At 37.1% G+C, this 17,149-nt stretch overlaps 1 protein-coding gene across 3 annotated transcripts in view; it reads left to right on the top strand.

The window, feature by feature from the left end:
• The window catches only part of LOC102680502 (lachesin-like), a 122,807-nt gene that overhangs the window by 28,444 nt on the left and 77,214 nt on the right, over nt 1-17,149 (top strand). Inside the window, exon 1 of one of the 3 annotated variants that reach the window (XM_031508173.1) lies at nt 676-909. The exons of 1 other annotated variant lie outside the window; for it this stretch is intronic. In XM_031508173.1, the coding sequence (XP_031364033.1) occupies nt 786-909 (124 nt within the window). In that variant the 5' untranslated portion in view covers nt 676-785. Of the gene's footprint in view, nt 1-675; nt 910-17,149 lie in introns of those variants that run through there. One more of the 3 variants, XM_031508172.1, reaches the window with a different exon arrangement.

The following is a 17,149-nucleotide window of genomic DNA, read 5'->3' as shown; positions in this document are numbered from 1 at the left end:
CTCTCCTTCTCCTTTTTTCACCCCCGCGTCGCGGAAAAATTAACCGAAAAATGTTACGACGTGCACGGTTACGATGAAACTCGACAGGGAAAGGGGAAGGAGAAAAAGAAGAAAGAAGAAAAAAATATTATACATCGCTAATTTCACGGTCGGTACGTAATGAAAAATATATATATATATATATATATATATATATATAAAATGATAATGATGTATATCCCGATGAAAATTACTTTGGTATCACGTCGAACGCCAACTATCATATTTCTCCAGTGTTTTTCACCGGGGAGGCGGGGGAGGGGGTAGTAGGTGGCCTGCGCGATAGGGTTGACCTGCATTCACTCAAGCTCATTAATATCGCTTTTGCGCGGGGCTATCAAAAGGTGGCTTTCATTTTACATTTGCAGCACACGTAGCTTCCCATTTGCCGTAGATAACGTAAATTATAAGTTCCCTCCCTCCTCCCTTCCCCGTTTTATTTCAACTCTTTCCGACTTTGCGAAATTGCGACATTTCCTCCGTGAGGAAAAAAATACAAAAGCGTTGTTGAAACTGAAAGAAGAAAAAGAAAAATTCGAGAAATTCGTGTATTGACAAAAATTCGAAAAGATCTCTCCATACTTTTCCATATTTAAAACGCGGACCATTTCCTCGGAAAGATTGGAAGGAACGGGGCGAGAAAACTCGAGAAAGGAATTCTTCTTTAAAGGTAAACACTGGAGGAGGAATTAGGGTAACTTCGTAATTTGTACCCAAGTGCTACGCCTCCGCCATCCTCGAACGAAATGAAAGAAGTCCACTCGGTATTTAACGAGAGGGAAAGAGAGAGAGGGAGAAGAGGAGTTCTTGGGGGGGGATCGCTTAAACGTCAATTAACATATTACATCCGGGTTTCGAGGACCTACATCGGTAATGTGATAATACATATTCAAATAAGGCTTTCGCGAAGGAGGAGGAAGGAGAAGAGCGGGAGCGAAGGAGGTCGAGGCGCGAGATGAAAGATCGATAGAATAAAAGAGGAGGGTGATCCACGTCCTCTCCTCCGACCGAAGCAATTACATTAAACTACATTAGACATCGTTAGCTTAATCAAGCTAAATTAGATTTGGTTTAATTAATTGAACTGTATCTTAAACCGTGTTGCGGATAGTTGGAAGTTCGGGGACGTTGGAGCGTTGAATCTGTAATTGGCGAGTCGTGCGCGCCACCTTGTTCTCAGCCCGTGAAATTCTCTATCGTTATATATCGGGATATATTTTATCTGTTATTATCGTCTCTTTCCATTAATCGTTCTTAGAAAGTTCGTGGATTTAATTTTTTTTTTTTCTTTCTTTCTTTCAAAATCGAACAAGATACAATAAGTTTTTCGCGTGGTGGGTCATAATTTCACGATGTTTCTCCGCTGCATTGTGGATCCGCTGCACCCTGGACGGGGCTGTATTCAACGTTCGGCCCGAATTGAAATTTCAATTTCACGCTTTATCGATTTCATCGTGGATAATTACGAATTGCGGTCGGACCCGTGTATAAGAATCACCAATCGATACAATTATATATATATATATATGTATAAAATACGTCGAGTGCAGCGTGTAATTACATTACTACGGACCACGCTGCTGTCAAATAAGATTATGTATCGTGGAAACGTTGAGACGATCGTTCTTGATCGTTTCCTATTACGCGCGATTGAGCAGGGAATTTTCGAGGAATCCGTTTCGAATTTTTCTTCGAATTTTTGAGATTATTATTTTTTTTTTTTTCTAAGAAAATTTGACAAATGAATTGCAACGAAAAGATTAAATAATTCGATAATTTTCTCTTCTTCCTAGTAGATAAAAATTTATAAAATTATTTTAGAATAACTTCTCTCTTTCTTTTTTTTTTTTTTTTTTTTGATAGAATTATGGTTAATAAATGTTTCGAAACGAAGGGAAATAAATTAATTCCCGATAAGTGATACGTATCAAAATGATGGAATATTTATTGAAGGGTAATTTAATTTCGTTACTGGATGTAAAAAGCTTTTAATTCGCAAAGTATCTATTTTAACGTTTCGTTTTTCCCCTCTTTTTTTTTTTTTTTTTTTTTCTAGAGAGTTTTATCACGTTTCATCGAATCATAATAGAAGAACGTAATACAGGAAAGCTGTTTTATCTAATCTTATTTTTTCGTTCGATGAGAAGGTTACTCGGTTGTCAATATTTGCGGACAGAATTCATTAATTTACTCTTAATAGAGTTATAAAATTGACTGGAATATCGGGAAAAACGAGGCGGCGACGTTCGATAAGCATTATACTTAGCGTATAAATGCGACTACTTATACTCTCTACGATTTATAAAATCGATGGTGAATGCTGATTATATTACAGCAAATTACTGTTCCACTGTTCATAATTATATCCCGTTTCTCAACGGATATAATCGAAATATTTTTATACTCTTTTTCAACGATTACGATACATTCTCCAAATTTGAATTTTCGAATTAACTGAAAAATAATTGAAAAAGAGAAAAAAATTCCCATTACAGACAACGCGTTCACCCGAGGCATCATCCCTCCTCCCTTCGAAATATTCCCCGTATTCGGGTATGTAACCCGTTAAATGTAAATGTTTCCAGCGTTAAATTCAGACGCATTAATTAACATAATAATTAGGATAATATCCCGGGTGGTGGGTGTACCGCAAATTACACTTGGCCACGTGTAACTATATTTATTTCAAAGCTCGCAACGGCGGCCCGTTGAATGGCCAACTTACGTGAACGCGCGAATAAAATAATTATATCTCGTCGTATATCCGTCGCGTGTATTTTGCCCGGGACGAGGAAAAAACTAACAGATTAATCGGTTAATTTCACGCGCCACTCTGTGTACGTGTATTTATAAACTTTTAGGTAACGATCAATTACGAGCGAGGCCGGAGAGAATTAACGAGAAAAATAGGGTGGAGGAAGGCGACGGTGGGTCGTTCCCCCGACCCTCTCAGCGCGAGAGAGGGTGACAAAAATGTGAGACGCGTTCGGGAAGACGTGGTGGGGCGGCGGTTTCTAGGGGCTTGATCGTTATGAAAGAGCACCGCAACGGTATACGAGCACCGTGCAGAGTCTGAGCACTCTCACTTATCACGGGACCGTGATAACAACTACCTACCTAGCCACCTTCTCCATCCTTCTCTCCTCGTATTCCATCCGCCATCCTTGTCGCGATCACGGTGTTACTTACCAACTTTTTCCCCTCCAACTATTCACCATCGGTTGACGGGTGAATAATTTTTTCCCGATCTCGATCGTGGATGGGAGAGATTTTACGCGTGGTAAAATTTAATAATACTCGAAATTTCTCTTGCTTTTCTTTCGCTTTGAACTCGCCCAGTTTCGATTTCTACTTCAGTTCCAATTTATTTTTTTTATTATTTGCGAGGAGTCGAAGTTTAGGCTTTAAGAATTTTCGAGATCTCGTTTTAATATCTATTTTTGAAATCGATCGATAAAGTAATTGGACGAGATTAATCGATGAATCGACGTCGTTTTTAATTATTTACACGCACGTTTCTTCTTCGTTATTTATTTTTCAGAGAGAATACAATTATTTCTCGCGTCGAGGCTCGTTGAATCCTCCATCGCTCTCCTCGTCGCGTCGTTCTTTTTATTCCGCTTCCGTTCGATATCTAACAATTGGCCATCGATACGAATTCACCGGCGATCGGTTATTTTCGAAGAGCCCGTCCTCGCCCTGCGTAATTGCGCGGGATTATCCCGGTTGAAAAGTAATGACAGCCCTAAGAGCCAAGAGAGCGACAGACATTTCCACCTTTTCGACAGTTTTCTTGTTGTGTTATCGATTGATTGGCCCCTCGTTAACCATTATATATTCGAGTATTGACCCAGTCGCTGGTTCGCTTTCCTTTTTCTTCTCCTTTTCTTTTACCCCACCGTTCGAGCTGTGAAATTTTCACCCCCTCCTCGCGAAACAAAATATCGTACACCCTACTCTTTGACGCTGTTCCATCTCTCCGCTCGAGGGAATCAAAACTGTTCGTTTAACACTTTTTTCGAAAAATCGAAAAGTCGATGTACTCTGCTCGACGAGAAGAGATTATTAAAATTTTCATTTTGATAAAAATTGCCGCGAGGAATTTATCTAGGGAGGAAAGGATCCGAACGAAACAAACGAAATAAACGAATAAAAAATTTTTATTGAAAGTTTTGTTTTGGAATTTTTCTGGATCATGGATCATCGAAGGGGATAAAGTATGAGAGGGGAAGGGAGTTTCGTGCAATTAACAATGACGCGTTTTTAGAAAAGGAAAGAAAGGAAAAGAAAAATACGAGATAGTATTTTTAAACGAAACGAGGGGTTGACTAGTGAAATTTGAAGAGTTTTATCTGGAGAGAGACGATTTATGGATTGTAATATTTCCCCGTCTCGTTTAAACAAATTCTTTCTCGGGTGTGTTATTGTATGGCACCATTGAAATCAAAAAAAGAAAAAAAAAAAGGGATGTTTTTTTTTTCTGAGTCGTAATCTCGAATAACTTCGTGTCGTGCACAGTTTTATACAGTTTCCTTTGCCCCCTCCTTTCTTCGATGTTGCCAAAGGAACAAGATAAACGATTTCACGTCAAATAATGCATGGGGAAACTGTATTGGAAATTTCAATAATAAAACGCGTATGCAAATGCTTTTATCCGTCCCGATATACATCAATAATGATTTGAATCTGCATGTAAATCGATGAAAATAAACATCGATTGTGGCGCAGTGTGGATAACCTGAACAATTGTTGAACAAGAACGTCTCTTTGTTCAAAGTTTGCTCCGAGTTAATAAAACTGTTATTGTGGGATAAAATAAGAGAAAGGAATGAAAATGTCAAAAAAATTCTGCGAAGAAATTGAGTGAAACGAAAATATTCGACATATTTTATGAAAAATTTCTATAAAGAGAAGCGACAAAGAGAATTTTCGCCGTTATTTCAAAATTTTAGATATCAAATTTTCACTAAAACGGGCAATAAAGCACTTCTATCTCGTTTTCAAGATCAATTGGATCAAAAAGAGATTCTCAATCAAAATGATAGATAGAAAATTGTTTAAAAAAGAACAGTAATTGATTTTTGAAGTTAACGTAGAGTTATAAGAGGAAATTCAAGTTAAAATAAAAAGTTTTAAGAGAATTCAAGTCTTTAATTCTGTAATTCATTCGTATTCAATTTACGATGGAATTATAAAGAAACTCAAATTTTTGATTAAATTTCTAGATAGAAAAGAAGAGCAATTCACCTTTGAAGTTAACTTACAATTATAGGAAGAAACTCAAGTCAAAATAAAATTTTAATCAAAAAAAGAGCTATCCAAAAGAAACTCAAATCTTCGGTCAAAATTCTATAATTCAATAATTCACCTTCGAAATCAATTTATAATAATGAAACTATATCCAGAACTCAAATCCTCGATCAAATTTCTAGATGGAAAATTTTTAATAAAAGAACAATACTTCCAATTCACTTTCAAACTTTTAGAAAAAAATTCAGATCAAAATTCTATGTTCTGAAATTCCAAATAAAAAATCAAAGAAGAGTTATACAACTCCAAAAAAACTCAAGTCTTTGGTCAAAATTCTATAATTCACCTTTGAACTCAATTTACATCCAGAATTCAAATCCTCGATTAAATTCTAGATAAAAAATTTTTAAAGAAAGGCAATACTTCTATAATTCACCTTCGAACTCAATTTATAATGAAACTACATCCAGAACTCAAATCCGATTAAATTCCTAGATAAAAAAACTTTTAAAAAAGAGCAATAATTCACTTCCAAACTTTTAGAAAGAAACTCAGATCAAAATTCTCTAACGTTCTAAAAAATCAAAGAAGAGCTGTTCACAATTCCAAATGAAACTCAAGTCTTCGATCAAAATTCTACAATTCATCTTCGAATTCAATTTACGATAATACTACATTCAGATCCTCGAACAAATTCCTTCGAAAATTGTTTAAAAAAGGAGCAATACTCCCAATTCACTTCGAAACTCGTAGAAAGAAACTCAGATCGAGGTTTCCACCACTTCCAAAATTGCGAGATAAAAAAGTTTCAACCGAGCTACCTTACTACTCCAACTCGCCCCCAAGGTCACACAACTTAGAACCGGAAACAAGCCTTAATCCCCGGTCGAAACGGTATCCCCGGTGCAGACAAGCAAAAAGCTGCAACGATTATGTCCCACGAAAGAAAGCGTCCAGTACTGGATTCCGGATAGTAGCGACGACTTATCCAGAAGGAGTACGAAAGTATGAGGGCGAAAAGAGGAGGAGGAGGAGGAGGAGGAGGAGATTCCGAGCGAAATTAAAGCTTAATGCTTCTAACGAATACCGCGACTCGTGGGGAAGGGGATATAAATCCGGTTGCAGGCGGGGAATTCGAGAGGGTCGAACGTTAAGAAGGCGGAGATGAAATAGGGGGATAGGAAGGATAACGAGGCTGCGAAAGGCGGCGGGGGAGGAAGGATTCGAAACGAAAACGGAAATACTCGTCGAACTCGTGAAAGTCGAAGTGCGTTTAATTAAACCGGCGAATAAGCGAGCCTCTCCTCTTCCCTCCCCTCCCCCCTTCCCTCCCCTCTCTCCCATTGCTTGGCTTGCCGCCCGATCGAATGAATAAAACTCGATCGAGACACCGTCTCGTCCCGTCTCGTCATCGTCAGATTCGAATTACCCGCCAAAAATAACCGCGCGTCGGATTAAATTTTCAAACCGATCGCTACGTTCGAGTGGTTGTCGAAGCTTTGTTCCGGAGGAGGGGATGGGATACAGATTGGGAATTTCGAGAGGCGCTGCGTCGAGGAAACGGATGTGTGCAACGGAAGTAGAGGAAGTAGCGTGTATACTCGCGGAGGAAGTCTCAGGTTAGAAGGTTATGTTTGGTGGAGAGTTTCGGATGGAGAGTGATTCTTATTGGTTGTGCACGAATTTGGATTTGGAGGGGATTTGGAGGGGAGAGTTTTATGGGGGAGGAAAGTGGATAAAATTTAATGGAAACGATTTTAGTGGAGAGTAAGTTTTTTCGAGACGAGAATTTTTAATGGGTTGCTAATGGTGTAATTTGGTCAATAAGTTGGAAAAGTATATATATATATGCATAAAGGATGGAATGTAATATTTATTCGGTAGAATATTTCTTATTTATCGGAGAGCGTATTTCGTTGCTGATAACGAAAAGCGAGAGGGGAAAGATATCTGAAATTAAGGTAAACGCGATTCCTATTTCCTGTTTGGACGTTTAATAGACCGGCTTCTCTACCTAGTGAGCAATTTGAGACAAATGGAAAACTTAAAAAGACCTTAAGGGAGGGGAAAAATTAGTTTGGAAACTTCCCTTCCTTCGGATTCGGGAAAGGGAAATAAACCTGTTTCAGAAATCCGTGTGCATCCGCCGCCGAACGAACATTTCTTAACTTTCTCGTATATCGATGAATTATTCCACGAGAGAGATAAAATACGAAAGACGAGCCTATCCGAAACCTATATAAGAAAATATCATTCGATCAATAATAAAATACCCTCGAGAATAACGAATCGTACGAAATTTATCGCCTCGAAACTGTTGCATCTTTCTTCCCTTAAAATTCTTTAAAATCTATTACAGGCATAAAAGAAACGAACGACGATATAAAAAAAAAAAAAAAAAGGAATCGATAATTTCATACGGATGATATTTCGATGATATTTACCCGAGGGAGGGAGCATTAATTTTTGAATAGGCAATAATATTCGAAACGGCCATTTTTTTTTTTTTCTCTTTTGCCACTGATCGATGAACAGTCGCATTTCCTCCTTGTCCCGTACAACACGATACGTAAGGAAGCCAAAGTAATCGCGACCGCAAGATAATCCTCTTCATTTCTTCTTTCCTCCCTCTTTTCCTTCCCACCGAAAAATTATAATATTGCGCTTCGTGCATGAATATTGTGTTTCATGACGATTTCGAATGCTTGTGCGAATAATCAATTATTATTATTATTGTTGTTATTATTATTATTGTTTTAAAAAATTTATTCAATGTTCGTAACGAAACGTTGGAATGGGACACGATAGATTGGAATTCTATTCAATTCTATCAAATTTTATTCACAGGAAAAATTATTAAATATTAAAATTATCGGTTACGAAAGAGTTCGATCGTTTATTATTATACAACGAATGGATGAATAATTTCGTTCGACCGCAAGTTTACGTGTATCCCTAGATAAATTTCTTCTACCCTCTCACCCTCTCCTGTCCTGACCACCCTTCTCTTTAAAGAGAAGTATTCTATTACGCTGATAATGAGATTTCGAAGCTATCAATTGCTATAATCCACCGTCGATATCCCTCTATCGAATGACACTAAGTAAATAAATTCCTTCCTTCGTGCCTAATCGTACCGTTAAATGCTCCCCAAATCGACCATCCCTCTGTCGAATTTCCCCTCTTAAAAATTTATCTCGTGTATTACGAAGAAAAAATAATAATAAGTATCACTTATTATAAAATGTAAATATAATACACGAATATTTTATATTTTAAAGTTAAGATCGGGGAGAAATTAATATTTTTCAACGATTTAAATAACAAAACGTGGAAACGATGGAGCAAACGATTAACGTTTATTTATTGTTCCCGATTGATCGAGAAACTCGAAACTCGAATAGAAACGAAGCGTGAATCGATCATCGATCGCCGATAGGATAGGACAGAGGATAATTCAAGATTAATCGGCAAACGATTAATCGGTATCGAGAAGCGACTTTCGATGAAATATTGGGATCGCGTTACGTTCATTTAAATATGCGTGGCGGAATAAACACTTACAATATTCATCAAAAAGCATCGGCCGCGCTCGATCCGGCGTCGAACGAAATGAATATTCAAGGAAATCACGAAGCTTGGTGGTTAACGCCACCTTGCGCCGCACAATAGCTCGCAAGCTGATCCGTACGTGTGCAACACCACTTTACCCCGTTATCGTCTACCAAGACTGTAGTTGAAAAAGAAAGAAAACCGATCCCATTCCCGTCCCATCGTTTTGTTATTGTTTTATATCGTTCCTCGATGAAAATTATCGCAGGATTTTCCAAAATCTGATTCCGTCCCCTCGAATTTTTCTTCCTTTGTTGTTGTTTTTCTAAGCTGGAAAAAGAGAAATCGATCGGTGGATTCGGGTTCGGAGAGATGGAAAAGTTGTCACGAATACCCTCACGAATATTTGGCCAAAACTGGTATTGTCCCGGCGGTCGAAATCGAAAAGTTTCGAGATACGTAAAAATAAACAGTTAGGGAGGGAAAAAAAAAAAAAAAAAAAGGAAGATATACAGTTTGGCGAAAATCTCGCGCACACGCGTATCCGTGAACTCATAACATAAAGCTTTTTATTTTCTAATCCTAGAAAGGGGGAGAGAGAAAAAAAAAAAAAAAAAAAAAAATGGAAAAAAAAAATATACTTGCAAATCCCAAACTTCATCCAAATTACTTCTCAAAATATTTTACGTATTTTTAGCTTCGTTTATCTCAATTCGTGAATGTTGCATTTTTTCGTTTTTTTTTTTTTTTGTTTTTTTTGTCGCTCTCCCCCTTTCTAGGATGAGAAAATAAAAAGCTTTATGTTATGATTTCACGGATACGCGTGGGCGCGAGATTTTCGCCAAACTGTATATCTTCCTTTTTTTTTTTTTTTTTTTTTTTCCTCTCTCCCTCAGTCGAATCTGTCACGATGGGGACAGGTATTTTAGTAGAAAATATATGACCCGGCGAGGTAGAATTCGTCCTGGAATCTTTCCAATTAACTCTTTCCATCAATTGAGTTGTCTAAGTTAATAGATTCTTCTTCGCCATCCCAGAGATTGTTATCTGCACTCGATCGATGAAATAATATAAATATTTCGTGTATCTTTTATATTCTCTCTCTCTCTCTCTCTCTCTCTCTCGAGAAAAAAAAAGAATATACGAATATTATAATAACATATATAATAACATTTATAATAAATATATATATATATATATATAAATATATCTATAAAAAAAGAAATATACAACATTCGATATATTATAAATTACTTGATTGAATCATTCTAATAACGAATCATTACGTTATTTATTCGCAGATACGCTGGTAATTATTCAAATCTGGGGAAAAAATTGAATTTCTCGCCGAGTAGTAGACCGAGACTATATGTTAATCCCTCCTAACGCCTCCTACTTTGTTTTCGCGCTTTTTATTTCACGCATTCGGCGTCATAATAATCGTATTATTATCTCTCGTAACGACGTTAATCACGAAAAGCGGCCGCGTAAATTTATCAAAAATTTCCATTCCAAAATTAATATTAATTTTCGTATTCACCTCCCCCTCCCCTTCCCACGAAATTTATATCCCGCTTTTACATTTTTTTCTTAAACCCTAGTATAATTCGTTCTCTCTTCCTTTCCTCGCGGTTTAATACTTTTTTACTTAACATCGTTTAATTTGAATTTAAATTAGGAAACTCGAGAGGCCGATATAATATATTCGCTCATCCCTCTTTATTTATTTATTTACCGATCAAAGATCGATCCTTTTATTATCTCGATCGAAATTAAGCGTCGATCGGGATTTTCTCGGGCGGGGTGATAAGAATAAGAAATGCATGGAGTTACGTTATCGCTCGAAAACGAACGATTTCGTTAATTTTCAACGCAATCCCCCTCCATCAAGCAAGATTCGATAAAAGTTTCGTCGATGGCCGCGCAATAAATATGGCGAGAGCAGCATCCTCGGCCTTCCTCGGCTGACTTAAATTGTTTTATTTCACGGGAACTGGGGAGGGGGAGGGGGAACAAGTGTATACCGGTGTACCGTGGAAAATTCTTAATATAATGGAAGGCCATATTTTACGAGTACGATACGAGATAATACTTTGTATACAACGTAGGTGTAATAACCTGTCAACTACTGGGGAGGATGGTAGAAAGTATAACAGTTGAGCATAGCAGGTGCGCGACGAGCTGCCTTATAGCTCTTTAACAGTAATGCCCGACGTGTTATAACGTCTCAAAAAAAAAAAGAAGAAAGAAGAAAAAAAAAACTTTGTTGTGTTGACTTTACGTTTCGAAATTCTTCTCCCCCTCCTCCTCCTCCTTTTTTTTTACCCACATTCCTATCCGCGAGAAACTAATTTTCCAACCTTTTCACGAAATATCGAGTTCTCTCTTTCTGTTCATCTTTTTCTCTTTTCGAAATTTTTTAATTCTCCGGAATCGCTGAAAAATGGGAAAATTCGAGAAAAAAAATATTCGAATCGCACTATCTTACGGGAAAATTCCCTAACCTGAAAAATTTTAATTTTTTTAGTTGAAAGTTTTGGAACGTGTGGGATTACACACGTGGGGCAATTTTTCTCTCGGCGGGAAATCTCTTCGAAAGAGTGGAACCAACCCCTAAAATTTCACTGTTTTCTTTCGTATTTTGGAATTTGCAATATTTTTGCCTGGAAATTTTTTTTCGATTTCATTTTCTTAAGCTGATATCGTCCCTTCAATTGTTTTTGGAATTTGCAATATTTTTGCCTGGAAATTTTTTTTCACTTTCTCAAAGTGATATTTCGATAATTGATTCCTCCATTCAATCGCTTCTGAAATTTCCAATAATTTTGTCTGGAAATTTTTTTCACCCTTCCGATTTTACATTCATGAAGTTTACATTTTAAACTGATAATTGATTCGTCCCTTAAATCGTTTTTCGAATTTACAATATTTTTTCACCCTTCCGATTTCACTTTTTTAAGCCGATATTTTGATAATTGACTCATCGCTTCCCCTCCTCCCTCGATCAAATGAAAATTTTGCGTTCACAGGAACGCGACGTTTATCTCAAATCTTTTGCATACACGGTTTATATCGGACGCGTTAAAAGTTTGTCGACTCGTTAACGATATCGTATAAGCAATATCGATAACAATCGATAACGAGTATTTTGCTTTATTATTCCGTTAATCGAAGATCGCCCCTGTTGTTCGCCGCCGTTTCATTCTGCTCTCTGAGCTTTATGGCGTTGTTACATTAGTGCAGACTACTGGGAATGTGGCGTGTAACTGTGACGGCAAACACGTCCTCCTATCTCTCCCCTACGATTTTCTTTCTTTTTTCTTTTCCCCATGCGACGATTCTGGAATCTGGAATTAAAGAACGAAAAATTATTATTGGAAATAATACGCGGAAGAAAAAATTATTATAGAGAAATCGGGATGGATTTTTCTTAATTAAGATCTGTTAAAGGATAGAAATGGAATATTGATATATTCAATGCAATTGAATTAAATTTTAACCAATTACATTCCATTGAACGAGTGACTTTTTATATTTTATTATCGGACGATTATTTTTCGATATTTGTAATCAAATGATTTTTATTTTATATATATATAGATGGTATAAATTATTTTCGTCGTCGATTGAATATATCTGTCGATCGAGTATTATTATTAGGGAAAAGTAGAAAATGTTTCCTCGAGTGAACGTTTAAAGATGATTCAAATTTTTTTCAGAACTTTTCGCGTAGAAAAATGTAGGAGGAAGGGGAAGAGACACGAGCTTGTAACATCTACTCTAACTTATTCCGTAACATGAAGATCGTCGATGCGAAATTTTATCAATTCAGGGTGGTTCTTGATTCCGGGGAGATTTTACGATACCGATTCACCATCTTTTTTTCTTTTTTTTTTTACTTCTTTCATTTTTCATTTCGCCTCTACCTTTCTTCCTCCCCCTCCCTCCCCCTCCCTCCTTCGCCTCCTTTTACTTCGAGGCCGCCGCGAGAATGGCTGTAGAGATCTAAAAGTCTCTATAACCGTATAACAACTACCGGTGTTTCAAGAAAATATGACTTTTATCTTTATTTCGTTCGTTATTGCGCGCACCGTTTTTTACGGTTAATCGTATTTAAGCATCGAGCATCGCCCTTCCCTTTTTCCAAAAAATACGACAACAACAATCCAACAACGTTCTTTTTTTTTTTTCTTTTTTCAGAATCGAAAAATTTTCCAACAATTTTTAAACAATTCTCAATCGTTCGGTTCACAAATCTGTTCGAATACGAAATCAAGCGACAGCAATTTGTCTCTTCTCGAACCGATGATCGATGGAAGAAATTCCCTCGATATTCTAAACAATATTTCACTCTCTCTCTCTCTCTCTCTCTCTCTCTTTTCTCTTCTTTTCGACGAGAAGAAGGAACGAAAAGAAACGCGGAGAGATAAAAAAAAAAAAAGTATCCTTTCAATTTGCTTGGATAACTTTGTAACTCCAGTGGAAAATGGCGTCGTCATAAGTCAACGAATAGCCCGCTCTTTTAACATCGTCTCGTCCATCGTCTCCAAGAGATCGTTGGAGAAGGCAGGTCACTTCTGGTCTCACGTTTCCTTTCCTCCTCCTCCTCCTTCGTTCCATTACGACGTTCCACGCAGGAGGAGGGAAGGAGGAGGAGGAGATCACTCTCCCCGGAGGAGGAGGAGGAGGAGCTCGATCGTGTGCAGGTCGATGCCGTGGCAAAACAGGCGCTAACGCCCACTAATGACCAGGCAAGCCAACACCTGCAAGGAATAAGGGAAACAGGAACGATCTAGGATCACCCAACGACGAAGATGCGTCGCCCCGTTCCAGTCCACGTTTTATTACACTACGTGCCACGTCCACCGATCTAATTCTCCTATTTCCTTCTCCTTTTGTGTACGCACCGTTTAACGCCGATATAAATGATGCTTCCCTGTCGACCGAATCTTCGAAAATTATTATTATTATTATTATCATCATCGATACATCCATCTTCTACGCTTCATTACGGTCCAGATTATGGAAAGAGAAAGAATGGAGTGGTAATATTCGAAGAGGAAATACAGACGATGGATAACAATTTTTCGCTCGAGAGTTTTGTATTCGAGTTAAGTGAACAACCGGATTCGAAGGATTGGAATAGCGTACGGTAGAAAGGAAACGTATTAAGTTTTGCAAAATCTTTGAAAATTATAATTAAGTTAGGTATTATAATTAATATAATAATATATAATAATATAATTAATATTATATATTAAATATTAAATATTATATATAATAATATAATTAAGTTAAGTATTATAAGTATTATATATAATTGAATATTTCGTTTATATGTTTTTTCGATGGAGGAGAGAGGCGAGAGAGGTTTGAGAAGGTGATGATTTTAAAAGAGGAGAGGCGTTTAAAAAAAGGGTAAATTAGTTAGTAAGATTGTGAGGACGGAACATCTGTGACGTAGACGCTCGCTGATGTATTTGCCGCGTAAACAATAATTACCGCATGCAATTAAGATGATCCTTACTTGGATGTTGGGGGATAGGATTGGTGATAAGGAGGGGAGGAGGAGGAAGAGGGGGACTTCTCCTTCCACATGTAGCGAGGCATCGAAACGGAACGCTGCTGGCGGCGCGTGTCGACACGGCGGATGAAGAGATTTCGACTTGGTTACACTACGATCTTGTTACGATATCTCTCTCTCTCTCTCTCTCTCTCTCTCTGTATGTATATATATATATATATATATATATATCTGTGCCTTTCGTAAAATTTGAGCTAGCCTCGTTAACCGGCGAACGAATTTCGAGCTCTGTCCAGGATTTTCTCCTCGTAATCGGCATACGAATATATATAGCAGCGGCGTGTCATTGAAAAATTAAATGCGTATCGCTGTCGGATAAATTGTAGGAGGATAGAAAGTCGTAAAAGTCGTCGTAGATGTCGCCTCATAAAGAATTTATATCTCGCGTAAATGTGGAAGATGTTTTAACAGAGTTCGTAATAATTATCCGATTGATAAAAAGGATAGAGAATCTCTCGGTATAAGTTAGATCTTTCGATGCTCTGTAAGTAGTGCAGCTCGATGATAAGCGAAATATTTTCGTTATTAATTTTAGTAGAGTTGAGAAGTATTTATAGTTGATTATTGAAAATTCGTTTGTAAGTAGTTTAGCTCGATGATAAGTAATCTTCGTTGAAATATTTTTGTTATTAATTTTAATAGCGATTGAAAATTCGTCTGTAAGTAGGGTAGCTTGACAATATGTGATCTTTAAATAGAGTTGAGAAGTATTCATAGTTCGATTCTTGAAAATTCCGTCTGTAAGTAGTGTAGCTCGATAATAAGTGATTTTCGTTGAAATATTTTTGTTATTAATTTTAATAGCGATTGAAGATTCGTTTGCAAGTAGTGTAGCTCGATGATAAGCGATCTTTGTTGAAATATTTTTGTTACTAATTTTAATAGCGATTGAAAATTCGTCTATAAATATAGCTTGACAATATGTGATCTTTAAATAGAGTTGAGAAGTATTCATAGTCGATTCTTGAAAATTCCGTCTGTAAGTAGTTTAGCTCGATGATAAGTGATCTTCGTTGAAATATTTTTGTTATTAATTTTAATAGCGATTGAAGATTCGTCTGCAAATAGTGTAACTCGATGATAAGTGATCTTCGTTGAAATATTTTTGTTACCAATTTTAATAGCGAAAATTCGTCGTAAGTAGTGTAGCTCGACAATATGTGATTTTCGTTAATAAAATAGAGAAATATTTATAATCGATTGTTGAAAATTCCGTCTATAAGTAGCGTAGCTCGATGATAAGCGATCTTCGTTGAAATATTTCTGTTATTAATTTGTACAGTGAGAATTTTATTATTTTATTTATTGTCGAGTATAAATTTATACACATCTCTTTAGAAATTATAATATTCAAAATAATAATAATCATTTCATCCGAACGTTAAACCGTACAAAAGTTATATTTTCGCAAGAGAGAAATTCAATGAATACATCATTCCCGTTACGCTTGCAAGATAATCACGACTGAAACACTATATATATACTATATAGGAACGAGTTCTTCGTCTTAACGGTTGCGAGAAAGTTTGCAACCCATTGTGCCTCTACGTACCGGGAGAAGTTAGTTCCTGCCTCGCGGTTGAACGTTCAACTTCTAGATTTAGCCAATAATCGTGCTTAATAATTACGAATCATCGATAACAGATAATGAATTCGATCGAGTGGCCGATACGAGGATTTAAAACGTTTATAAACCCCAAACGTCCCTCCCCCCGTCTTTTCAATTCTCGCGGATGACTAATTATCGAGCCACACTACTGAAATAATTATTAAAAGAGGGGAAACGATATAAGATATATATTCGAAGTAAAAATGAAACGGTGCAATTCATTGTTATTTCTTCTCCAAAAGAAGTAAACCACCAGAGAGAGCGATAGAGAGGGGGAGAAATAGAGAGAGAGAGAGAGAGAGAAAAGGAGAGAGGGCACCATTATAAATTGTCTATCCTTGGAGAACCGGCACAGTCATTTGTCTCATATTTTTCATACCTTTCTATTTTTGCAAAGCGCAATTTATCACGGTGACAATGGGTTGCGTTACGACGCGTTATACGAATACGTTTCGTATCCGCCATATTCGTTTCACGAATGAAACGGGTCCATTAAAACCACATATCGGACTAATTAAAAAGTGATTACTATATTATCATCCGCTTATCTACCACCCCCGGAATCGGGGGACGCAGAATAAGTTTCTCAGAGCGGCAAGAGGGAGGAAAGAAAGCCGGTTGTTTTTTGTTGTTGGGCTAACAGTCGTTAGGGATGCAACCGTTCCCTCGACTGTGGAAAGTGGAAAGAAACTTGGTCGTGGTTGGTAATGCTATGCTAATGACGCGAGATGAGAAAAAAGGGGGAAGAGGGAGGAGGGGGGCAGACGATCAGAGAGAAATGGCGGCGCGAGTTAAATATGAGGAGATTCGAAGGTAAAAGTGGGTCGTGATTGATTAAATTTTGATCGTCGCTTCTTTTTCTTTTTTTTTCTTTTTTCGGATATCCTTTCCTTCCCCATTCCTTTCGCATTCATCGGTTGTTTGAAAAATTGCATAAGATCAATTCTTATGCCGATTACATTACGCGAATATGAATATATATTTAAATAACACGAAACGAAGATAAAGGTAAGGTCTTTATTTCTTCATTTGCGCTCGTAAAAATACGAATTTGCATATAAATTACACGCGATGATAATCATATTAGGTTAGGTTGCCGTGTACCGTTTAATGGA

Source organism: Apis dorsata, unplaced genomic scaffold (genome assembly GCF_000469605.1).
Source record: "Apis dorsata unplaced genomic scaffold, Apis dorsata 1.3 scaffold_77, whole genome shotgun sequence".
Classification (NCBI taxonomy): domain Eukaryota; kingdom Metazoa; phylum Arthropoda; class Insecta; order Hymenoptera; family Apidae; genus Apis; species Apis dorsata.
Note: the sequence above shows the minus strand (reverse complement) of the source record. Positions and strands in the feature narration are given on the sequence as shown.